The sequence below is a fragment of the Peromyscus californicus genome, unplaced genomic scaffold (assembly GCF_007827085.1).
Source record: "Peromyscus californicus insignis strain IS unplaced genomic scaffold, ASM782708v3 Scaffold_8__1_contigs__length_139910024, whole genome shotgun sequence".
Taxonomy (NCBI): Eukaryota; Metazoa; Chordata; class Mammalia; order Rodentia; family Cricetidae; genus Peromyscus; species Peromyscus californicus.
In genome coordinates, this window is record NW_026294606.1 from 104,722,065 (window position 1) to 104,747,599 (window position 25,535).

Genomic DNA, 25,535 nt, shown 5'->3' on the forward strand with positions numbered 1-25,535 from the left:
GGGAAGGAAGTTAACTTGGGTCCTCTCAGAGCTCTGAAGCTGCAGGGAGAGGAGGCTAGTACCCACCTCTGCCCGTCACAGAATTACTTCCTCCTTCCTGCCCTGAGATCAATGGAGCCCACAGAGCACTCGAATGAATGCTGAGCATATCTATACCGCAAGAGGGAAGTTGAGGAGAAGTGAGGGGGTTTGCAAGAGCTTATAAAAAGTCTGAGAACCACTAAACCAAACTCTTCTCATAAATGCATGGTAGAGTATGAGAATTAGAATTAGATAAGCATTTTGTTTTAAATTCACTCTCCTACCACTTCTGGGAAAAGTTCGTTTAATAAAAAAAAAATTCCAGAACATTTACACGATTGTCATCACTCTCCATCTACACGCAACAGAGAAAATAAAAAATGCAAGACAATTTAGACGTACTCAGTAAAAAAAAAAAAAAAAAAAATAATAATAATGCAACGATCCACCCCAATGTGAAGCCTCGAGGTCTAGAGATCAGAGAAATGCACCAGGACCAGGGAGCCCTGCAGGCTTCTCTTCCAGAAGGCCTGAGGGGACACTGACCCCTCCCCACCCCCAGCCTCTAACTTTCTGAAAACTGCATTAAGAAGAAAAAAGAAAAGGCTAGAGTAAGAAGCCTCTTTCTAAAGAGAGGGCTTCAGAGCAAGTTGACCCCGAAAGGGCAGGGCTGAGCACTGTGCGGCGGTGGGAGACCTCAAGAAGTTCAGTGTCTGAAGCAACCTTGGCTGAGAGGGGATCAAGTCAACGCCACATCCTTCCATCTGAAAGGCTTACAGTCCAGCCTTCATGTCAGAGGCAGTATGCTACACAGGTCGCTTCCTGGCAAGCTCCAGAGTCCTCGGCTGAAGTGGAAGCTAGGCTCCCTTGGAGACGCTGCTGCGACCTGATCTTTAGTTCTTGCTGGATGGCTTGGCAGGGTAGCCTAGTCATCCTCGCCACCTCCATACATGTCAGCCAGTTTCTTGAATCGATTTCCCCATTCATTAAGGTAGTTGTAGTCCTGGTCCTGGTCAGAGGCGGAGGAGGTGAGGGAGCTCAGGGAGGCAGCATCGGAGCCACTGCCCTCGTAGTCAAACACTAGCAGGGAGTCATAGGGCGGAGCAGTAGGGTCCGTGTTAGCAGCCTTCAGGTTCTAGAGCAACAGAGATCAGCAGTTAGGAATGGCAGGATGGTGACCCTTGCCAGCTGTCTGGGTTCTGGCAAATCAGTGTATCTGCTGAACCTCTATACCCCCACCACCTCCAACCCAGGGGAAGGCTGCCTGGCCTCTGCCTCCAAGGCTTTGAAAGTTGGAATTAAATAATGCATAGAAAGTATTTAGCACAGCAGTTCAGGACAACCCAAGGCAGTGGGCAAAGACCATGACTTTGAAGTCAGACAGATCCAGCCAGCTACTACACACATCAGTTTTGAGACTGGGCAAACCTCTCAATCACTCTACGCCTGTTTCATATCTGTATGCCCCTGTGGCTTTTGAGGAATTGAGTACATATGAAACCTTAGTAGGCTAGTACCTGACATAGCTGGACATCATCTTTATATTTGCAAATGTGGGATTTAAGATAGAATTTGCAAACTATCTAGAAATTGTCTAGAAACTGTCCTCATCTAATGAGAGGCTCAAAACATCTTCTCTGAACCAGCTGCCCTGAGCAACATTTCCAGGTGTGAATACCTGTGTGTCTGATGCAGCTTTTCAGCTGTGAGCACCTGTTTATCTGTAGCTGGAGAATTTCTCTCCAGCTCCCGCCAAGTCCCTCCAGTCCCGGAGCCCACTTATAAAATAAACACACAGACTATTATATTATTTAAACTGCTCGGCCATTAGCTCAGGCCTACCATTGTCTAGCTCTTACTCTTAAATTTAGCCCATTTCTATTAATCTATACTTTGCCACGTGGCTCGTGGCTTACCGGCATCTCTACATGCTGCTTGTCATGGCGCCTGGCAGTGTCTCCCCCACTCAGTCTTCTACTTCCCAGAATTCTCCTCTCTCCTTATCCCACCTATACTTCCTGCCTGGCCAATGGCTAATCAGTGTTTTATTTATACAGAACGATAGCCACAGCACTTCCCCTTTTGGGACTGGCTGGTGACAGAGATTTGTCCTGACTGTGGGCCAGGCAGGAAAACTCTAGCTACATGTATCTGACGCAACTTTCTGGGTGTGAGCACCTGTGTGTCTGATCAGCTTTCAAGGTGTGAGCACCCATGTGTCTGATGCAGCTTTCCAGGTGTGAGCACCCGTGTGTCTGATGCAGCACTCTTCCAAATAAAGCTCAAGAGGAGAGGCTTGTTGCTGGACTACTTCCAACAGGCAAAAGGGGCAAGCAGGTGTTTCCATCTCTGCAGAAGACAGAACAGAGGATGGGTGTGTGTGTGTGTGTGTGTGTGTGTGTGTGTGTGTGTGTGTGTGTAGCTCAGAAGACAACTTTAAGGAGTCTGTAGTAGGTCACATAGACCTCCCACCTACCTAACTTAAGGATCTACAAAATAACTTATTTGGAGAGTTAAAGCTGGATTATGGTTACATCCAGATCAATGGAGGCCCAGTCCTGGGAGTGTGTGTGAGATTTCAGAGGCTCCAGTGGTCTCGAAAGTTCTGAGGGATTCCAGTGCCAGGCAAGTTCCAGGACAGTGATGGCTACATAGTGAAATACTATCTCAAAAGACAAACAGAGCCGGGTGGTGGTGGCGCATGCCTTTAATCCCAGCACTCGGGAGGCAGAGCCAGGCGGATCTCTGTGAGTTCGAGGCCAGCCTGGGCTACAGAGTAAGTTCCAGGACAGGCGCAAAGCTACACAAAGAAACCCTGTCTCGAAAAAACGAAATAATAAAAAAAAAAAAAAAAAAAAAAAAAAAGACAAACAGGCCGGATATGGTGGTGCACGCCTTTAATCCCAGCACTTGGGAGGCAGAGACGGACAGATCTCTGTGAATGTGAGGCCAGCCTGGTTTACAAAGAGAGTTCCAGGACAGCCAAGGCTGTTACACAGAGAAACCCTGTCTCAAAAAACCAAACAACAACAACAAACAAACAAACAAACAAACCCCAACCAATCAAACAAACAAAAAACAAAAACCACAGGCTGGAGCAATGGCTTAGCAGCTAAGAACACTGGCTGATGCTCTTCCTGAGCAAAGGGTTTCAATGCCCAGCAGCCACATGGGGGCTCACACTTGTCCGCAACTCCAGTTCCAGGGGATCCAATACTCTCTTCTGGCCTCTGGGGACACTGTACACATGTGGTTTACAGACTTGAATGTAGGCAAAACACCCATACACACAAAATAATAAAACAAAATAATTTAAAAACAAGCAACAAAAACCAACACATGGGCTGGAGAAGATGGCTCAGAGGTTAAGAGCAGCAGCTGCTCTTCCAGAGGTCCTGAGTTCAATTCCCAGCAACCACATGGTGGCTCACAACCATCTATAAAGAGACCTGGTGCCCTCTTCTGGCATCCAAGCATACATGCAGACAGAACACTGTATACATAATAAATAAATAAGGATAAAAAAAAAAAAAAAACGAGAGAGAGAGAGAGAGAGAGAGAGAGAGAGAGAGAGAGAGAGAGAGAATGAGAATACATTCCTAATAATTTAGTGCTTGAATAAATGATGAAACTATTTCTACAAATTTGGAGTTTATGGAGGAGAAAAGAGAAGCCCACAGATACTCAAGTATTCAGAGCTCACATAGTTGGTGGGTAGAGCCAGGATTTGAACTCTGAGTCAATACAGAAAGCCAGTGTTTGTTCTCCCACGCTACTTGTGTTTGACTCAGGGCTGCTGTGGGTTAACCTGGCATGCCTCACCTCGATGATGAAGTTGCCGATTTCATCTGGGTTGGCTGGCCGGGGACGGTACATGGGTGTGGGGATGAAGGTTGGTGCCACATCGTTTCGGAGAACCACCTCAGGCCTGGCCTCTAGTCCCCGGTGGAGTTGGGTGATGTCATAGTCCTTTATGAAAACAAATGGGAGCACGGGGTTGAGAACGTACCCCATTCCTACCAGCTACATCTCACCCCTCTGGTGCTCTGCAAGAGGCCAGAGATCCCAGAAATCCCTCATTCTTACTGCCCCCCTTCTTCCAAATTAAGGGCAGACTTGAGAGCCACTTAGCTGGGGCAAAGAGAATATGGTACTAGACATCGTCCCAGGAGAGGGAGTTGGTGGCCAGTTCTTCAGGGAGACTGATGCCTTTGCCGGGGCCACTCAACATAGCTAACGGAGGTTGTTGTATTGTCCAACCACTTCCACCATGGGCTTTGGGAGCATCCATATCCACCGCCTAGCCCCTCCAGTGACCCACCTGGTCCTCTTCGCCACCACCCTCTTCACCATAATAGAAGACGTTGTCACGGGTGTCATCCTCTGGGAGCAGAAGGGGCTCTTTGACCTTTCTTTTCTTTCTCACCAACAAGAGGAGTGCCAGCAGAAGGGCTGAAAGAGTGGAGAAATGTGAGTACTCCCCCACCATGAGGCCAGCCAGGACTGCAAGCCCTCAGAGCACAGTGCATTTAGCTACTTAGGGATTTCTCAGAGAGGGTCTCATGTAGCCAGGATTAGTCTCACTGTCTAGCTGAGACTAGTCTTGAACTCCTGATCCCCCTTGGGTGACAGCTAGTTTTGGTTGTCAACGTGACTACATCTGGAATTAACTAAAACCCAAGCATCTGGACACATCTGTGAGGGATTTTTCTGAATTAAATCATTTGAACTGGGAAGACCACTTTTTTTTTTTTTTTTTTGGTTTTTCGAGACAGGGTTTCTCTGTGTAGCTTTGCGCCTTTCCTGGAACTCACTTTGTAGCCCAGGCTGGCCTCGAACTCACAGAGATCCGCCTGGCTCTGCCTCCCGAGTGCTGGGATTAAAGGCGTGCGCCACCACCGCCCGGCGGAAGACCACTTTTAATCCAGATCTTTTGAGGTGGAAAGATCCTCCACCTTTAATCTGGGTCACACCTTCAGCTGGCAGCCTAGATAAGGACGTGGGAGAAGGAAGCTGGCTCTCTCTGCCTGCTTGCTCTCCCTCTGGCTGGCAAGTCCATTCCTTCACTGGCATTAGAGCCCAGTCTTCAGGATTCTGGTGTGTACTCAAGACCGGCTGAGAATCCAGTCTTGTGGACTGAACGACTACTGGATTCTTGGACCTTCCACTGGTAGACAGTCAGTGTTGGACTAGCTGGACCCCAGCCTGTGAGAGCCACTCTAATAAATCCCCTTTCTACACACACACACTCACACACACACTCACACACACACACACACACACACACACTCACACACTCACACACACACACACACACACACACTCTCACTGTATCGGTTCTGTTCTTCTAGAGAACCCTGCCACTCTGCCTCCAAGACCTCCCAATGCTGGGATCCAGGACCTCGCTACGATATCCAGTTCTATAGATTCAGAGCCCTCCAGTCTCTGTCCTTCATGCACAATCACAGCTTCACCTTTAGGTCTCCGCTCAACGTCACCTCCTCCTGGAAGCATCATGACTTCAATCCTCTCACCTGCAGTCCTACAGCATTTACTACCTCAGACTTTCCACAATGGTGGTATCAAAGCGTGTGTGTGTCGGGGGGGCTAGTCGTTACCTTCCATGAGACTCTTAGCCATTGATATCCTCTAAGTGAGCCATGGACTTAAAGGTAAAATAAGTGATGTTGATATACTGTAGTAACTGATCTAGTGGCAAACGCTAAACTGGAATTTGAAGGGAAGGACTGGCTTCCAGTGGCACAGTTGGAAAGACTGGCAAAGCATTTGCCTGGGGAGAACTTGCAGCTAAGGCCAGGCTGTTCCTCCCAGACGTTATGGGGTGCCCTCTCACCTCTGCTGTGGCAAACTCTCTTTGGGGTTGCCTATTATTATCATTATTATTATTGACTGAGAGAAGCATTGTCTCTGTGACTAGACAAGACAGACCTAGCTTTCTTTGGGAGGTCATGGCTTCTCCGGATGCACACCCAGGAATGGACTGGATGTGACTTCTTTTCTTCTCTTTTCCTCCCCACCGGGTCTGGGGGAAGGCTAAAGGTAAACTGGATTTCCCACCTGAGCCCAAGGCTTATGTGTATGTGCCTACTCACTTCTCTGTTTGGCCTGGCCAGGCATACCTCTTCCCACAGCAGATCGGCAAGAGGAAACTGTATTTCCTTATCCTCCTCCCCCAGCTCCTCCACAGTCCACACTCATTCCCTGTTTTTAGGTAGACCAGGCTGGCCTCGAACTCAGAGATTTGCCTGCCTCTGCTTCCCGAGTACTGGGACTGCCTGGCTCAGTTGGAATTTCTTATTCTCCTGCCTCTGCTTCCCAAGTACTGGGACTGCAGGTACTTGGTACCTTGCCCAGTTTTTTTATGTGGTTCTGGGGATGTAGACCAGGAGTTCATGCCTGCTAGACAAACATTCTTTTATTAAATTCCAAGTGTCTGTTACATAGCTTGGTACTCAATAAAGGAAGTTTTGTTCAACTAAGGCAATGTGTTATCTTCTGTATTTCTAGGTGACTGTCTACAATCAAATACTCACAAATTCTTGTGAAGTCCACAGGAGTTTACACTTTGTCAAGGCCCAGTTCTCTTAAAGCTGAGATTCCTGGCTCATTTCAACTTAGTCTAAATACCTGGATGATGTGAGAGGGAGACTGTCTTATGAAATCTTGCTTGTCCTTAACAATTTCTGAGATGTGACCAGCACTAGCATGACGGTTAGTTTTAATTGTCAACACAATACAATCTAGAATGACCTAGGAAGAGAATCTCAAGGAAGGATTGCCTAGATCAAATCTGCCAGTGGGCATGGCTGTAGGGGATTATCTTGAGGTAGAAAGTGCTGCCCACTGTGGGTGGCATCATTTCTTAGGCAGGGGATCCTGAACTGTATTCCAGTGAAAAGAGTGAACATGAGTTTGCATGTATCCAGTCTCTCTGTTCCTCTATTTTTATTTTATGTGTAGGGATGCTTGTATGTCTGGTATCCTGTATATGTCTGGTGCCCACAGAAGCCAGAAGAGGGCATCAGATCCTTGGAACTGGAGTTACAGATGATTGTGAGCCACCATGTGGGCGCTAGAAATTGAACCCCGGTGTCCTCAGAAAGAGAGCAGCCAGGGCTCTTAACTGCTGAGTCATCTTTCCAGCCCTTTTCATCCCCTTTTTGAGAGAGTCTCACCGTGATGCTCTGGCTGGCCAACAGTTTGGTATGTAGACTAGGGTTGGCCTCAAGCTCACAGCAGTCCACCTGTTTCTGCTTCCAGAGTGCTGGGATTAAACGGATATGCCACTGGACCTGGCTGTTCCTCCCTGTTCTCTACTGTGGATGTGACCAGATGCTTCAAGTTCTGGACTGAAACCTGGAGCTACGAGTGGAAATCAACCTTCCTCCCTTAACCCAGCAAGCAAACGCCTTACCTGGCTCATGACTCTCATGAGCACCAGGGGACTGACTGGATAGTGGTGGGGGAATCTAGGGACTGAGGCAAGGTGCAGGAGGCCGCAGGGTCCAGTTCCAAAATTCCATTATTTCTGCTTGCTCAGCCCCAAAGGCTTGGAATCATTGCCAGTCTTTCTTCCCCCAAGCTGAACGAACTATTACCACCATACTGCCATCTTGGTGTGGCCACCCACCATCTTCTCACCGGTAAGTTATGGCAACAGTCTCCTGCCTCCACCCTGGCCCTGCATAGTCTTTTCAGTAGAAATTCCGTAAAATTCATGTTAGCTCACAGCACTCCGATGCTTCTAATCTCCTGGTGACTGTGCCAAATCACCCGGTCTTTCCAGCAGTCCACAAGATCCGTTACAAGGAGTGTGCACCTCCCTACCTCTCCCCACCACGGCACTGCCGTTTCCACGCACCCCAGGGCATATGTTGTTCTGGACATCTGCATTCTTCCCTCTTCCAGACCTTTAGTTATTTAACACCGCCTTAGGCCTGTTCTGTTCATCCCAGTTAAGACTGCAGACTTCCTACCCTGTCGGCCCTCTGGCTTCCTCTCTCTTCCCAGCAGCACCCGACTGACTGCTAAACCACTGTTCTTAGCTCTCTGTGCCGCAGCGGCCATTCTGCAGGGGCAGCCCCTGCATGGATTGTTCCGTGCTGCACCCTCATCTCCCCACCCCCACCCCTACCTCCTGGTGCCTAAACACTGGCTGGGGAACAGTATGGGAAGTGGTGAAGGCCCATCCTTTGTCCCACACCTATCTGGCTGCTATGAGCACTGGGTGTGAGGACTAAGCCAAAGAGCCAGAAAAAGCACCTATGATCGGTTCTATCTTTATAGCAACGAAATCTGGGGCTTACATGTGTATGCACGTGTTTTTTGAGACAAGGTTGCACTTTGTAGTCCAGGCTGGCATGAAACTTGTGATCCTCCTACCTCAGTCTTCCCAGTGGTGGGATTACAGGTATATGCCACCATCCCCAGCTCAAATCTGCATTATTGTTATTTTGGCAGACGAGTCTCACAATGTAGCCCAGGCTGGCCTTGAACTTGTGGTAATACTCTTGTTTCTGCTCCGAGTGCTGGGATTACAGATGTGTAATTACCATGTCTAGCTCTGAGAATTTTTTTTGTTGTTATTGTTGTTTTTCAAGACAGGGTTTCTCTGTGTAGCCTGGGCTGTCCTGGAACTCACTCTGTAGACCAGGCTGGCCTTGAACTCAGAGCTCCACCTGCCTCTGCCTCCCAAGTGCTGTGATTAAAGGCATGCACCATCACTGCCTAGCATAGAAAATTTTATTTATTTATTGTTACTATTTTTTGTTTTGTTTTGTTTTGTTTTGTTTTCCAAGACAATTTATCTGTGTAACAGCTCTGGCTATCCTGGAACTCGTTTTATAGACCAGGTCGGCCTTGAACTCAACCAACCTCTACCTCCAAAGTGTTGATAGCTATTTATGATTTTTTTTTTTTTTTTTTGGTTTTTCGAGACAGGGTTTCTCTGTGTAGTTTTGCGCCTTTCCTGGAACTCACTTGGTAGCCCAGGCTGGCCTCGAACTCACAGAGATCCGCCTGGCTCTGCCTCCCGAGTGCTGGGATTAAAGGCGTGCGCCACCACCGCTCGGCTATTCGTGATTTTTTTAAGTTAGCACACAAAGTAACATGTGTCACTGCACTTTGTTCCTGTCTCCACTGCCCACCAGTGTTGGTCATTCCTCTGCCCACACAGTACCCCTTCTGCTTTCCTATTACATGTAATCTGTCACCTCTTTCTGCTTCCTCCCCTTGGAATCCCCATGCTAGCTTCATGACCTGCAAATGCATACATATAAACACACGCATGTATGCACATGCACACACAGAAATATATTTACATATATAATTCTAAATCTGGGTCCCAGATGAGAGAAAAAACACGCGGTAGTGTCTTCCCGAGTCTAGCTTACTTCACTTAGCATAATGATTTCCAGTTGTATCCATTTTCCTGCCAATGCCATAAAAGAAATTTGTTTTTACCTAAACATATCTACCTTCTGGCCCAGTGATTCTTACACTGTGGCATGTTTCAAAAGCCCTCAGGGTGTGTTAAAACACAGGGAACTAGGTCTTACTCCTAAGTTTCTGGATCAGCAGATCTGCAGGATGGCAGACATGAGAATCTGCTGGTTCTTTTTTTTTTTTTTGGGGGGGGGGGTGGTTTCGAGACAGGGTTTCTCTGTGTAGTTCTGGTGACTGTCCTGGATCTCGCTCTGTAGACCAGGCTGGCCTCGAACTCACAGAGATTCACCTGGCTCTGCCTCCGAGTGCTGGGATTAAAGGAGTGTGCCAGTACCACCTGGCCTGCCTGTTCTTTTAAAAGCAGGTTTATTGAGTATCCTGCAAGGGACAGCCAGCTGGAGTAGCAAGAGGTTGCCTGAAGCAGAGAGTCTGCCTTTCTAACAAGTTCCTGGACTACCCAGAGCCACTGCTTATGTCTCAAAATGACATGACAGGAAGATATTAGCCAGGAATGTTCTAGAAGTTCCAGAAACATCTACTGACTAAGTGATACTCTCAGAATTTAGAGTTTAAGGAATGGATGAGTTGGGGGAGGGGACAGACAGCTCAGTGGTTAAGAGCACTGGCTACTCTTGCAGAGGGCTGGGTTCGATTCCCAGCATCAATGTGGCAACTCAGAGCTGTCCAGAACTCTAGTTCCAGGCTATCTGACCCCTGTTATGGCTTGTACAAGCACACATGTGGTGCACATACATACACACAGGCAAAAATACTCATACACATAAAACCAAAAAAAACAGAAAGAAATGGATGAGAAATACTGGATGCTCTCTTAGTTTCAGAAATTCTGAGAAAAATCAGGACTCTCAACTACTCAGTTGCACGTGGAGGCACATGGTACTCACTCAGCAGAGCCAGGACAGCACCCAGGATGGGGAGGACGAAACCACCCTTCCAGGGTGGGGGGCAGATCTCCACGTGGCCATGGCAGTCACACACAGTGGCTCTGATCATGGTTAGCTGCTCCCGGTTGCCATGGTCAGACAGAGAAAGGTACAAATCATAGGTGTCTTGCTTCAGGAACTTCTTCAGGGACAAGGCCACGGTGTCTCCTGGAGAGACAGACAATTTATTAGTCTACGGACGTCATATGTGGTGGGCACTGAGTAGAAGATGACAAAAGTTTAAGAAGAGCCTTTGTCTAAGTGTAGTGCTGTGATGGAGTACCACCTGCTTAGCGTCCATGAGGCTCTGGGTTCAAGCCCCAGAACAAAGAAGCAAAACAAAACATCTCCAAAAAACGTGGCTGAAGTAAAATTTAACATTGTGAGGAGTACTGGGTTACAAAAATCATTTCATTTTTTCAGTATATTTTCTTTATCATCTTCCTATTGTTGTGTTGTTTTGGTTGCTGGTGTGTGTGGGGGGCATGCGTGTGTTACGATGCACAAGTGAAGATCAGGAGAAAGTCTTTTGGGAGTCTGTCTCCTTCCACCTCTGGGTTCTGGGAGTCAAACTCAGGTCCATCAAGCCTGTGCAACCCTTTTACCCCCTGAGAAATCTTGCTAGGCCACAAATTAGTTCATCTCTCTCTCTCTCTTTAATGTGTATGGGTATTTAACCTGCATGTATGTCTGTACATCTGTGCGTCATGTGTGTTTGGTGCTCTTGGAGGCCAGAGGAGGGTGGTGCTGGATCCCCTGGAACTGTGGTTACAGACAGCTGTGAGCTGCTATGTGGATGCTGGGAATTGAACCTGGTCCATTGGAAGAGCAGCCAGTGCTCTTAACCACTAATTCATCTCTCCAGTTCCAATTAATTCATTATTTTAAAATTAGTTAACTAATTAATTTTTTACAAGACAGGGTTTTAGTCTATAGTCTGGGTTGGTGCCTCAGTCTCCTGAGTGCTGGGATTACAGATGTGAGCTACCATGCTTGACTGTCATTTTATTAAAAACAAACAAGAAAGCAACTATAGAATTAGTAAAATGTGAGGTTCTGTAAGTCATGTGATATTGGATCAATACGCCTGGTATCATCAGCTGCTGGACTAGTCTTTGCCTCAAAAGAATACACTATAAGCCAGGGAATGGTGGTACATACTTTTAATCCCAGCACTCAGGAGGCAGAGGCAGGAGGATCTCTGAGTTTGAGGCCAGCCTGGGCTACAGAGTGAGTATATAGGACAGCCAGGGCTATGCAGAGAAACCCTGTCTCAAACATTATTCTAAGAAGTAGCTAACTTAATTGGTTAATATTCACATTAACTGGTTACCTATCTTTTTTGATACAGGGTTTCCCTGTATAGCCCTGGCTGTTCTAGAACTCACTCTGTAGACCAGGCTAGCCTTGAACTCACAGAGATCCACCGCTTCTGCCTCCTGTGTGCTGGGATTAAGAAGGTATGCCACCACTGCCTGGCCTGGTTACCCACCTTTAAACAAGTATTTATTTTATTGTATGAGTGTCTTGCCTGCATGTATGTATGTGCACAATGTGTGTGCTTGGTGCCCATGGAGGTCAGGAGAGGATGCCAGATCCCTTGACAATGGGATTGTGGGCTACTATCTGGGTGCTGGGAATTGCTCCCGGGATCTCTACAAGAGCAACACATGCTCTTTTCTTTTTCTTTTTTTTTTTTTTTAATTTTTAAATTTTATTTGATGTATACAGGTGTTTTTCCTGCATGTATGTATGTGCACCACATGCATACCTAGTGATGTGGATACCAGAAAAGAACACCTGGTCCCCTGGAACTGGAGTTGCAGGTGGTTGTGAGCTACCATTGGGTGCTGGGAATTGAACCAGTGTCCTCTGGAAGGACAGCTAGTGTTCTTAACCACTGAGCCATCTCTCCAGGCCCTGAAACAGATGCTTTTAACCACTGAGAAATCTCTCCATCCCTGGCTACCTAATTTTGTTTGTGTTTCTATTGTGGATGCTGTTTGCTTGTTATTTTGAGACAGGGTCTCATTATATAGCCCTAGAACTCACTAGGTAGATCAGGTTGGCCTTGAACCCCCACAGAAATCTGCTTGCTTTTGCTTCCCGAGTACTGGGATTAAGTGCAGCCATGCTTAGTCCTGTTTGTTTTATTTTTGAAGACATCTTTTAGGGCTCCTGAGGGATTTCAAAGGCTGATATAAAACTAAGGAAGAGCACTTGATGGCCATTTTTGAGACCATTAATTCTGCAACCCACAGATGCTGGAACAGGAACGTATGTGAGTCCTATTGTGGACACCTACCACCCAGCTGAGCTGGCAGCCTCCTGCTAACCACTGAGTTACCTTTCTCGCTGACTTCTGCTATCCAGTAGATGTCTGAATCATGAGTTAGCTGGGCCTGGAAAGGGGAGGAGTTGGGCGACAGGTCCTTGTCTGTGATGTTCAGCACTTGAGGCACAGGGCTTTGGTTACAGATGGTGATCTGGCGGGGTTCTGGGAGTGGGCCATGGTCGTTGATGTCGGTAAGCGTTAGCAGGAGGGTCCCAGTGCCGGTGGTGGGAGGGCTCCCTGTTCACAATTACACATACAATCTCTTCAGCTTCTGCTCTTGTTCTCGGTTGGTGAATGAACCAATGTTAAGTTCTCCTACGACCTACTCAGTCAGCCTCCAGGTGACTCCTGGTTACCACCCAGCTATCCCCTCTTAAGTCCCTCCATACACTAACTTCATTGTAGATCAAATTGGCAATGGTGAATCCATGACAATCTCACCATCATTCTAATTTGTGTCCACAGCAGACATTACTAACAAATCACAGTGCAGCTACAGCTACTACATTCAGACAGCCATTATAATCGATCACAGAGTAAAACCTAATTGCTACCTGAAGCTAGTACAGTTGTCTACTGATCAACTTCAGGGAACTGGAAGCTTCAGAGAAACCTGTCTCAAGTCCTTGGCTCACTAAATGTCAAGCAGAAATGGCATAATATCATAATCCCCCTTGGTTATGGTGCAACACCACTAATCACCTGTGGTATTCCCAGCAGTCCTTGTCATTCAACTATCAGTAGAAACCGACAGGCCAATTTAGAGTTCAGTGAACTAAAAACAAGCTGAAAAGGGAGTCCTCAGTACCTCACTCTATACTGCATCTCTTGGGATTCAGAAAAATTAGGATCATAGCAGCCAGGCCTTTAAATCCAGACTAACCGGTTTGTCAATCCCCTCCCTACCACCATCTCCTGCTAAGGAGAGAATATGCTGTGTCCTATGCCCTGGGTACCACAGGTCTGCCTGTGGAAGGACTGGGTGAAAGCTCTCACCATTGTCTGTGGCCAAAACTACGACTTCGTAGATGTTGTTCCTCACAAACCGCTCGTCCTCACGATCCAAGATGCCTGCAGCCGTGACTTTACCACTGTCTGGGTCCATGGCTAGCCAGCCAGCTGGGTCTCTCAAGATGTGGTAGCTGGACAGAAAGTTGAGAAGGGTCACAGCTAGCAGACGTAGAATGTTACTGTAATCATTCAGAGCCTCCTTAGACCAACCGTAGAACCTTCAGCCTTGAGCATGGCCGGAAGGCGGGGTCTGGCGCAAGAACGATGGTAACAGTATTGAACAAATGTTATGGTGAATGGAACAAGCCACCCAAGTGTACCTATGTACTTGGCTGACCTGGTGCCCAGTTCCCAGGTACCTGATCTTCTGATCCTCCTTGTCTGGGTCCTGTGCAGTATAGACGCAGACCAGTTCCCCAACAGCGATACCCTCCTGGGCCTCGATGACTTTGGAAGGTGGGACAAACACAGGAGCCTCATTGACATCTTCCACGTGGACCACTACGGTGGCAGTGGCAGTCGGGAGCTTCACCACAAAGGAAGCCTTGTTGGCCACTTCTATGAACAGGGTGTGTTGGCTCTGAGCCTCAAAATCCAAGCCCTAGGAGAGAAGAAGCAGCTGAGGCAGCATTTTGTGAGGTGGCCTGTGGACATCAGAAGGCTCACAGTGAAGGGACCAAGGCTCTGGCCAGCAACAATCCTGCCCCCTCCTATTCCCTATCACCCCCAAACTCCCTGTGTTTCCTAAGGGGAAATCTACTGGGGTTTCTCAGACCACCCCAAAAGCTTAGTGAGACCTAGAAGGTCCATTCCCAATGGGGTGGTGATGTCCTCTAGGACAGCTGAGAGGCTGTGGGGCATATTAGTCGTGATGAGGGTGCCTCTGGTACCCAGCCTGGGGAGGATGCTGCATCACACCAATGCTATGAATAAAGAACCACCTCAATGTCTCCTGTGACTTGCCAATGTCCCCATAGTCACTCATATACTCACTGGAGTGAGAAATCTGTTTATAATTAGAACCAAGAACACATTTAATACATAAAGCAAGCTTTGGTGTGGTTTTAATATAGACTGAGTTCTCAAGGAATGCAACTTCTGAAAGGGGCTTGTAATTTAATTTGTTCAGGACGATTTCAGTTGTTTATTCACTGTTCTGAATACCAGTGGTAGTAATGCGTCACCAGGCCGACATACAGGGCCCACTGCACATGGAATGTTCTACACACAAATGCAAACATCTGACCACATCACTGTGCTTTCTAGTGCCGCTGTCCTAAACATAGCTCACATATCAAAATACAGGAACCTCTCCTTCTATTTTATAATTCTCTATCTCTATATATTATAATCTGATAATATAGTACATATTTATAATATTATATATAACATATTTTTTTTCCTCCTCCTCCTCTTTGTATTTGTTTGTTTAGACAGGGTTTTACTATATAGTCCTGGCTGGCCTGGAACTATTTTTGTTTGTTGTTTTTGAAGACAGGGTTTCTCTGTGTAGCCCTGGCTATCCTAGAACTCACTCTGTAGACCAGGCTATACTCGAACTCAGAGATCCGCCTGTCTCTGCCTCTCGAGTGTTGGGATTAAGGACGTGGGTCACCACTGCCCAGCTTGGCCTGGAACTCTTAACCATTGAGCTTCTCTCTCACCCCTGGCTTGGAACTCAATATGCAGACCAGGCTGTCTTTGAACTCAGAGATCAACCTACCTCTCTTTGGGATTAAAGTTATACACCACCTGGCTTTTCATTTTTGTGGTGCTGCCAGGGATCAAACCAAGGGCTTTGCAGATACTAGGCAAGTGATCTGTCACTGAGTCAGGACCCCAGCCTTTTCTTCTAGAAAGTACTGAGCTGGCTAAATTGTGTTATATATGGACTTCATTTCAAAACATAAGAGGTACTACAATGAATTTGTTTCAAAAGAACATATCTGAAATAGTCTTTATTTATCTAGTTATTACATATATATATATATATATATATATTATTTTTTTTTTTTTTTGGGGTGGGGGTTTCAAGACAGGGTTTCTCTCTCTGTGTAGCTTTGGAGCCTGTCCTGGATCTCCCTCTGTAACCCAGGCTGGCCTCGAACTCACAGAGATCCACCTGGCTCTGCCTCCCGAGTGCTGGGATTAAAGGCGTGCGCCACCACCGCCCGGCTATATTGTTTGTTTTAAGGCAAGATTGGAATGGCCGGCCTGCTATGTAGACCAGGTTGGCCACAAACTTGCAGTAATCCTCCTGCCTGGGATTATAGGTGTGTGCAACCGTGAGGCTAGGCAGTTTTAAGAACTGCTTCTCACACCAAGCCATTCTCTACTGTGAACTAGAAAGACAGCAAAGGCAGATGAAGGCTCTTTTTCTGTTTTCTTTGAGATAAGGTCTTGCTATGTAGTCCAGGCTGGCCTCAAACTCATTAAATCCTCCTGCCTCTACCTTCTGAGTGCTAGTAAGCAAGTGTGTCACCAGGCCCAGACCAGGCCCACATTCTTTTTTGGTGCTGAAACCTGGATCAAACCAGAGACCATTCATTCATTCATTCATTCATTCATTCATTCATTCATGGTTTTTCAAGACAGGGTTTCACTGCGTACCCCTGGCTGTCCTGGAACTCACTCTGTAGACCAGGCTGGCCTCTAACTCACAGAGATCTGTTGCTTTTGACTCCTGAGTGCTGGGATTGAAGGCGTGCACCACCACCGCAGGGCCTGGTTTGGGCATGGTGACAGGCCCATATTCTTGAACCATCAATTATTGTTGTTATCTTTTCTTATTGAACTAGTCTCACTGTATAGCTCAGGCTGGCCTTGAACTCACAAGTGAGGGATCATAGGTGTGAACTACCCTGCCCTGCTCCCAAAGACTCCTTGACCCAATCTTGCCCTGTATCCTGATAAAATCAAGTCCATAAAAGAAAAGGGCCCTGAGCTCCATTCCTAGTGCTCTCCCAACCCCCTAGAGCCCCCCAAACAAAATCCAGTAAGACCCTGTTTCAAAGCCTAAATAAGGGGCTCTCAGCACAAGAGCAAAGGACAGTACGAGGAAGGAGCTTGGTGCAGTCCCCAGCGATGGCCCAAGGTAAGCGGCCTGAGGCAGGTGTCCCTTTGTCCTAGAGGCCCAAACAGACCTACCTTCTTGGTTGTCAGGATGCCTTGGTTGGTCTCCGGGTGAGTGGTGACAGTAAAATGGTCTCCATCATCACCTCCGACGATTCGGTAGGTGGCACGCCATGCCGGTGAGTTGGGGGCATCCAGATCAGTCACCGTTAGACTCTGCACCTCATGGCCCACTGCGTTCTCAGGCACCCAGGCCTCATACTGTGGAGGGGGAGGGACGGGACACAGTGCAATCAGAGCAGAGACAGGAGCCATCCTGCTCCACTCTCCAGCAGCTGGGAATCCTTATCTCGCTGCTGGGAAGCCCCACGGCCTAACCCATAGAGATTTTCAGGACACACACAGGTACAGAGAGACAACCCCAAGCATCAGCAAAGATGTGTGGACCAGGCCACACACCCTGGACCTTCTCCATGAAGGCCTGAAGCTCGGGACTCTCCCAGTCTGGGTGCCCAAGCCCCTACTGTCCATAGCCACCCACCTTAGGGCAGAGAGCAGAGGCCCCCGAGAAAGACGGCAACAAGACAGGTGCCTCATGGTGTTGGAGGACCGGCCGGAAGTTTGGGGGCAGGTAACAAAGACCAGGGAGTCAGCTTTCTTTTAAGTTTTAGCTCGCCCTCCCCCTCAAGACAGGGTTTCTCTGTGTAGCAGCCCTGGCTGTCCTGGAGACTTTCTCTGTAAACCAGGCTGGCCTCTGAACTCACAGAGATCATCAGCCTGCCTCTGCCTCCTGAGTGCCGGGATTGAGAGATGGCTCAGCAGTTAAGAGTACTGGCTGCTCTTCCAGAGGTCCTGAGTTCAATTCCCAGCAACCACATGGTGGTTCACAACCATTTATGATGAGATCTGGCGCCCTCTTCTGGCCTGTAGGCATACATGCAGGCAGAACACTATACATGATAAATAAATCTTTTAAAAACAAAAAGTGTGATACAGAGTTGAAGGTGACCCTGAAGTCCTGATCCTCATGCCTTTACCTCCCAAATATTGTGATTACAGGCATGTGACACCCTACCTAAGTCTCCTGAACAATGTGTGTGTGTGTGTGTGTGTGTGTGTGTGTGTGTGTGTGTGTGTGTGCGTGCGCGCGCGTATGCATGTATTTGCAGGAGAGGTCAACTTCAGGTATTGTTCCTCAGAAGCTGTCCACCTGAGACGAGCCAGGGAGCCCCAGGAGTCCTGGAATGGAGTTCCAGGTGTGGGCCGCCACACCTGGCTTTTGACTCAGGCCTCCAGGCTTGCACAGCCAACAGTTTACAAACTGTGCCATTTCTCCAGGGGAAAATGAGGCCCAATAACGTTCCAAGGCTAGAGGTTTGTGTCCATATGCAGGGAATGTGTCACTTCAACAGACATTGAGATTTTCTCTTTTAATTTTTGTATTACATTTACGTATTGGGGCTGGGGGGGGGGTGCACACGCCGTGGTAAGCTTGTGGAAATCCAAGGACAGGGTCAGTTCGCTCCTTCCACCTCGTGGGTCTTGGGATCAAATATCATTTGGGTTAGTGGAAAATACTGTTGCCCATTGAGCCATTTCTCCAGTCCTGGCATTGAGTTTTCTGTCTCAGAAGCTATGTAAGTTTATGGACAGGTATAGATACGAGGTAGTTTTCATATGACATCAAGCCCCTGTAGTAGTACCTGTAGACTGGAAATGACCTGTATACAGATCATTACACCGAAAATTCGGAACAATTTATCAGGTATTTATCGTACCTCCATTTCACAGATTAAGAAATTGGGCACAGAGAGGCCTGGTGGCTTGACTAAGGTCACACAGCCAGCAAAGACAGACTTGGGCTGGTTTTGGAGAGGCAGCCAACCTCAGTCCTTTATGTGATGAGGAACGCAGGAAGGAACCGGAGTTACCTTCTGGGGTTCAAACTCGGGGGCGTTGTCGTTGGCGTCAAGGATTTCCACTATGGCCACTGCTGTGGTGGTGGAGCCCTCTCCATCCATGTCTGTGGCTTGGATGGTCAGCGTGTACTCGGGGACTTTCTGGGGAGAAAGGAGCAAAGAGGAAGCCCACTGTGAGTCCAATGTGAGGGGCTTCCCCAGCTGGGCAACAAGACACTGCCTTGGGGGTACAGAGGCAGGGGAGCAGAGCAGTCCTCCCTTCCACTGTTTTTCGATTCCTTGGCCCACCCATCACCACTTCCAGGGAACAGACAAGTCAACAGAGGACGGGAGTAGGTGGGGCGCAGGGTTGGAGTCTCATCTCCCGACAGCTCTCCTGTGCAAGCCCAAGCACCGCCAACCCTCGGCTGCTCCACACAGGAGCCTGGCGCAAGGACCTAGGCAGAGATACTAATTAGGAAACAGAAGGTAGTTCCAATATCCACGGAGCTAGTTCTACTTTGTGGCACACAAGGGACAAATCTGAGCAACATGGAAACTAAATGAGCCGTTCGGACAGGAAATGAGAAGCACTCAAAAGCCTGCATTTTACCGCTGCCTCCTCACCCCCTGCTGGGGATCTAGGCAGCAGGCCACTGGCCCAAAGAGCTGTGGGACAGCAAAAGCCAATGCAGCAGCAGCCAAGCCAAAGCAGCTGACCTGGGTCTCCACTGCCCGGCCTTGACCTTGGGGCAGCCACAGCAGCTTCCACTCTGAGTCAGGCTTTGGCACTAATACCTTCCCAAAGGCCACTCACCTCTCGGTCCAGGCCACTGGAGATGACACTAATGGTCCCAGTGCTTTTGTGGATGGTGAACATGAGGTCGTGTGGCTCCTTGGGTTCTTGGCTATGGATGGAGTAAGCCAGCACCCCATTGTAAGTGTTGATGGCATCATCCTCATCTGTGGCTGTTACCTGCATCACAGAAGTACCTGCAGGGGGAAGGGACCGTTGAGCACCTTTCCCTCTCAGCCCAGTGCCAGCCTGACTACTCTGGGACCCCGTGAAGTTCTGCCCTGCATACCAGAAGGATCTCTCCCCTGCTCAGTGGCAGCCAGTTTCCTGGAACCCATTTGCCATCACACCCTTCTTTCCTGGGAAGTGGATCTTCAGTTTAGGCTGGCCACGGCCATAGCTCTGATCCTTCCAGCCACAGCTGTGACCATGGCAGTGACTTCTGACAAATTTGGAGGAAGTTGTTTAAAGAATGTACTTGTAGCTGGTGACTCAAGCTTGTAATCCCAGAACTTTGGGAGGTTGAGGCAGAAGGACTAACCATGAGTTCAAGTCTGGCCTTGACTACAGAGCAGTGAGAGCCCAGGCTGGCTTCGAACTCACATAGATCTGTCTGCCTCTGCCTGCTAAAGGTGTGCACCACCACCGCTTGGCTTGAGGCCAACATTTTTATCAGTGTTGGTACAAGCTTGTACTCAGGAGGCTAAGGCAGGAGGATCACAAGTTTGAGGCCAGCCTGGGCTACATGGGGAGATCTTGACTCAAAAATAAATAAATAAATAAATAAATAAATAAATAACAAATAAAAACAACCAAATATTTTAATGGTGGTAATTTCTCTGATCAACTCATCTCTGAAACTCTCTGAAACCAGAAGGCCAAGAGGTGATCAGTTCAGACTACTCCAAACAAGAAGGGGACCCCACCCTGCTGTGGGATGTTCTGTATGGCAAATGTGTTGCTAATTAGTCAATAAATAAAACACTGATTGGCCATTGGCTAGGCAGGAAGTGTAGGCGGGACAAGGAGGAGAATAAAGCTGGGAAGTGGAAGGCTGAGTCAGAGAGACACTGCCAGCCGCCATGATGAGAAACAGCATGTAAAGATGCCGGTAAGCCACGAGCCACGTGGCAAAGTATAGATAAATGGAAATGGATTAATTTAAGCTGTAAGAACAGTTAGCAAGAAGCCTGCCACGGCCATACAGTTTGTAACCAATATAAGTCTCTGTGTTTACTTGGTCGGGTCTGAGCAGCTGTGGGACTGGCAGGTGAGAGAGATTTGTCCTGACTGTGGATCAGGCAGGAAAACTCCAGCTACACCACCCCTATCCCCAGCACCTGTCACTGAGCATCTAGTCCCTCATCTTCTAGTCCTCTCTTCTCTAGTGATGGCAATCTATTTTTGTTTTCTGTAAGTCACATTCTAACACCCTCTAGCCCCGGCTGCTTGCCCTGTGGTTGCAGAACTTCGGGCTGGGTGTTCCACAGTGTATAGGAGTGCACACATGATACACGTGTTCTTTCTCTCTTTTGTGGGGTGCTGGTGCCCAGGGCCTATCTTACAGTCAGCATGTGTTCCACCCCTGAGCTACACCCTCAGTGGCGTGTGCTATTTCTAACCGTCATAGTATTTCAAGGTTGATATTCCCATTTGGATTGAAGCTCAGAGGTCACAGATGTGCCTAAGGTCACAGGCAGTAAAGAGGCAAAGTCCAGATTTAACTCTGAGTCTCTGTAGCTCCTAAGTCTGGCTGAGCTTCTGGGAAGTTCTCAAATGTGAGTGCCAGAGCTCTGCTACAGGTCAGGCTTGATCAGGACTCACAGGGTGGATGGGCAGTGTGCTGAGAGAACCTGACACACAGCTATGTAGTTCTGGCTGACCTCCAGAATGATCTCCAACTAGATCTGGACCCTGCTGACCCAGAGTAGCTCCTTCCCAACCTTACCAGGTGTTGCCCCCTCCAAAACCTTCCCTCTGAAGGTCTCTTGAGTGAACTTGGGCTTGTTGTCATTCTGGTCTGTCACAACGATGGAGATGTTCATGGGCTCCTCCACAGAAGCCCCATTCTCAGACACTGCATGGCCAAAAAGCTGTGGGCACAGAGGTCTGGGGTCAGCTGGTGTTCCCTGCTCACCAGGCCTTGGGCCCACCTCAGAAAAGACATCTATATTGGGTACTAAAGGCTACTTACCTCATACTTGGCAATCTTCTCCCTGTCCAGTGGCATAGTCAACAGCAACCAGCCTGTCTCCTTCTCTATGGTGAAGACGCCCTCAGGGGGACTGTCAGCTCCAGGCCCAGTGATGCTGTAGAAAATCTTGGTGCCCCTGTCCTTATTAGATTTGAGCTGGAAACAAAATAAAATGACAGCTGACAAGTGGCAGGTGCCTCACCTGGCAGCAGGGAGCTTTCTGCAGCTCCCCACCCGGCGGCAAGAAGCCTCGCTCTTAGACAATCCATCCTGCAGACCTCAGGGCTGCCCAGGCCGAAGGCACAGTCCTACCTGATTCAGCCTCTGAGGGAAAGGACCCTTGCCATTCTCAGGGACTGATATTGGCGGCATCACCCACTCTCTCTTGCGTCTCCGTAAGATGCGTCTGGGCAGGGAGCTCACCGTAGCCTTCACTGCCTGCAAGGAAAGATGTGAATAATATGTTAGCTTTTGCATGAAAGGAGAAAGGAATCAGGTGTGGCGACACTCACCCATAATCCCAGCGCTCAGGAGGCAGAGGCAAGGATCGGAAATTAAAGGTCGTCCTCGGCTACCTAGCAGTTTGAGGTTAGCCTAAACCATGTGAGACCTTGTGTTAAAAAAAAAAACAAAAACAAAAGCAAAAACCCAGTAATAATAACAATTGCAATATTAATAATAAAGGAAAAGGAAAAAAAGAGGAAAAGTCTGTTTTTATTTGTATATACACATAGAAGGAAACTGAGTGAGAGCACCTGCTCACAGTGGTTATGTGTCTTCTCAAGGGTGGGCAGGGACATGAGCAGATGGAGACAATGACTGTCTGTTATAAAGCTCTAAATATTTTTGTTTTGAACATTTGACTATTCAAAAAACTAAAAGACACTAGGAAGCTGGGTGGTGGTGGTGCACGTCTTTAATCCCAGCACTTGGGAAGCAGAAGCAGGAGGATCTCTGTGAGTTCAGCCAGGCTTACAGAAGTGAGTTCCAGGACAGCCAGAGTCACATAGTGAGACACTGTCTTAGGGGAAAAAAAAACAAGGAAGTATGGCTAATCGCCTCAGGTCTACAATCCTAGAGGTCCATAGGATTGGCAATCCTATGTTGAAATGGCCTTCACTTGGGGTTAACATGGACCAAACTGGAAGGGAGGGAGGTGTTGGAAGGATTGACAGAGCCTTGGTAAACTGGGTGATGTCAGCCACGCCCCTCTTCCCCTCCCCATAGTGAACTGGGTGATGTCAGCCACGCCCCTCTTCCCCTCCCCCATGGTGAACTGGGTGATGTCAGCCACGCCCCTCTTCCCCTCCCCATGGTGAACTGGGTGATGTCAGCCACGCCCCTCTTCCCCTCCCCATGGTGAACTGGGTGATGTCAGCCACGCCCCTCTTCCCTTCCCCATGGGCTGCCTCTTTCGCGCCCTCTACTGGGCAGCTTCAATCACTTCTCTGCTCTGATTATCAGCTGATGCTCCCGGCTGGTTGGCTGGAGGGTTAGGAGTTTAATTTAGCGCTCACTACTATAGCATTTAGGGCCTCTGGCCAGCAGTAATCTGAACACAGCACCTTCCTTTTGTCCTGAAGACAGACAAGGCATTTTACCTGGACTGTCTCACTGTTCAGCACAGTGATTTCTCCATGGTCAGCACCATGCAGCTCATGTCCAGTGCATCCAGTCAATGCTACAAGTGAGGAAAAGAGAGAATTAGAAAGCAGTTCCTTGACTAGATCAAGGTTTACCAAGTGGTGGCACCCAGGGATTTGGCTTATTCTCTCTGTCCAGCAGGTGATTACAAGTCTCAGATGTCATTTCTACACGTAGTCTTACCATTATTTAATTTCTTTTCTTTTCTTTTCTTTTTTTTTGGTTTTTCGAGGCAGGGTTTCTCTGTGTAGTTTTGCGCCTTTCCTGGAACTTGCTTTGTAGACCAGGCTGGGCTCGAACTCACAGAGACCTGCCTGCCTCTGCCTCCCGAGTGCTGGGATTAAAGGCGTGTGCCACCACCGCCCGGCTAATTTTTTTTTATTTGTATATGTATGAATGTATGCCACATGTGTGCAGGTGCCTGTGATGGCCGGGGGAGTCAGATGCCCTGGAGCTGGAGTTACAGGTGGTTGGGAGCCCCCTGATGGGCATGCTGGGAACCGAACTCAGGTCTTCTGGAAGAGCAGTACATGCCCTTAACCACTGAGCCATCTCTCCAGCCCCTACATTTGGTCTTGGTGGAGGGAGGACAACCTCACCATCAGTCTGTGTGTCCAACTCCTTTGTCCACCAGGCTGGAGAACCACGGTTGTGAGCATTCATGCCATTAGTTGCAGGTAGCCTTGCTGAGTTACAGCTAAAGGAGGAAGATGATTTCCTGGAGGCTAGCTACACACAGTCGGCATCCAAGGACGTGACATTGTTCCCCAGACGCTTTCTGCAACTTCTTTTTTTTTTTTTTTTGGTTTTTCGAGACAGGGTTTCTCTGTGTAGCTTTGCGCCTTTCCTGGAACTCACTTGGTAGCCCAGGCTGGCCTCGAACTCACAGAGATCCGCCTGGCTCTGCCTCCCGAGTGCTGGGATTAAAGGCGTGAGCCACCACTGCCCGGCTCTTTCTGCAACTTCTAGGAATTTAAGTTTGTCATACTTTTTTTGAATTCTACCTGCGAGGCTACTGCCCCTCCCCCCGCCCCCACAAAATTTTATTTATTTTTCGTCTGTGCACCAAAGAGGCCAGAAGAGGAAATTGGATTCCTCTAGTACTGAAGTTACAGGTGGTTGTGAACTACCATGTGGATGCGGGGAATTGAACCCAGGTCCTCTGGAAGAGCAGCCAGCAGTTGGAATTACTAACTACAGGTCACCAGCGTACACCCAAGCTGGCTATTAGCCCCAACTCCTTTTACTTTGTGCTGCTGGGGGTCAAGCCCAGGGCTTAGTGACTGGTAGTCAGGAGCTTTAGTATGGAGTCTCACTCCTAGATCGAGGATTGGAGAAACCAGATGCCTCGCGTGCGCGGCTGGTGGGAACGGGAAAGTGAACAGCCCCTGTAGAAAAGTCTGGTAGTGGGGCTGGAGAGGCGGTGAGAAGTTAAGAAGAGCGCTGGCTGGCTGCTCTTTCAGAGGATCTGAGCTCAATTCCCAGCACCCACACGGCGGCTTACAACACCTGTAACTCTAGTTCCAGGAGATCTGATACCCTCCATGAATCACCTCCATGAACACCAAGTACGCATGTGGTGCACAGACGCACATGTAGACAAAACACCCATACACATTAAATAATAAAACTTGAAAAAAAATTAGAATGCATTCACAAGGCTGGGCATGTAACCCAGTAGTAGAGAGTTGTCTCGCATGTACAAAGCCCTGAGTTCAATCTCTAGTATTTTTTTTTCTTTTAAACCGGAAGTGCATGTTAAGATGTTCACAGCAGCACTACTCGTCATTGCTACAACTGGAAATGCGAGGTGTCCACGCAAGCAGCACGCACAGAAACAGGGTGGTATCATCATGTTCTGAAATGACTCAGCTGCAAGGCCATGCAACAAGGGGTGGATTCAAGGAGCAGAAGGCAGAGGAGCAAAGCCATACAGAAGGCAGGATGCACGCTTGTGGGGAAGAAACCCCCCCTCCCCCAACAGCCGAAGCTGGTCGTGGAGTAAGAGGAGACACACAAGCTTATTAACACATTCAGTATGTGTCACATGGGCAAGCCTCCGCGTGGCTTAGAACTTGACACGCCTTCCTCAACAATGAACAGTGCAGTTCCGAGAGAGGACAAAGGGAAGCACTTACAGAGGCAGGAAACCGTG

The 25,535-nt window shown here is 48.3% G+C and overlaps 1 protein-coding gene across 1 annotated transcript in view; it reads right to left on the reverse strand.

Annotated features, from left to right (window-relative positions):
- Positions 1-437: 437 nt before the first annotated feature.
- The window catches only part of Cdh3 (cadherin 3), a 48,552-nt gene continuing 23,454 nt past the window's right edge, over positions 438-25,535 (reverse strand). The window contains exons 3-16 of the mRNA XM_052728113.1: positions 23,338-23,417; positions 22,049-22,174; positions 21,737-21,892; positions 21,491-21,635; positions 19,564-19,739; positions 18,780-18,908; positions 16,924-17,109; positions 14,136-14,377; positions 13,762-13,907; positions 12,778-13,002; positions 10,392-10,598; positions 4,343-4,473; positions 3,844-3,990; positions 438-1,156 (exon numbers count right to left, since the gene is read on the reverse strand). Coding sequence (XP_052584073.1) covers positions 947-1,156; positions 3,844-3,990; positions 4,343-4,473; positions 10,392-10,598; positions 12,778-13,002; positions 13,762-13,907; positions 14,136-14,377; positions 16,924-17,109; positions 18,780-18,908; positions 19,564-19,739; positions 21,491-21,635; positions 21,737-21,892; positions 22,049-22,174; positions 23,338-23,417 — 2,306 coding nt within the window. The 3' untranslated portion in view covers positions 438-946. The remainder of the gene's footprint in view (positions 1,157-3,843; positions 3,991-4,342; positions 4,474-10,391; positions 10,599-12,777; positions 13,003-13,761; positions 13,908-14,135; positions 14,378-16,923; positions 17,110-18,779; positions 18,909-19,563; positions 19,740-21,490; positions 21,636-21,736; positions 21,893-22,048; positions 22,175-23,337; positions 23,418-25,535) is intronic.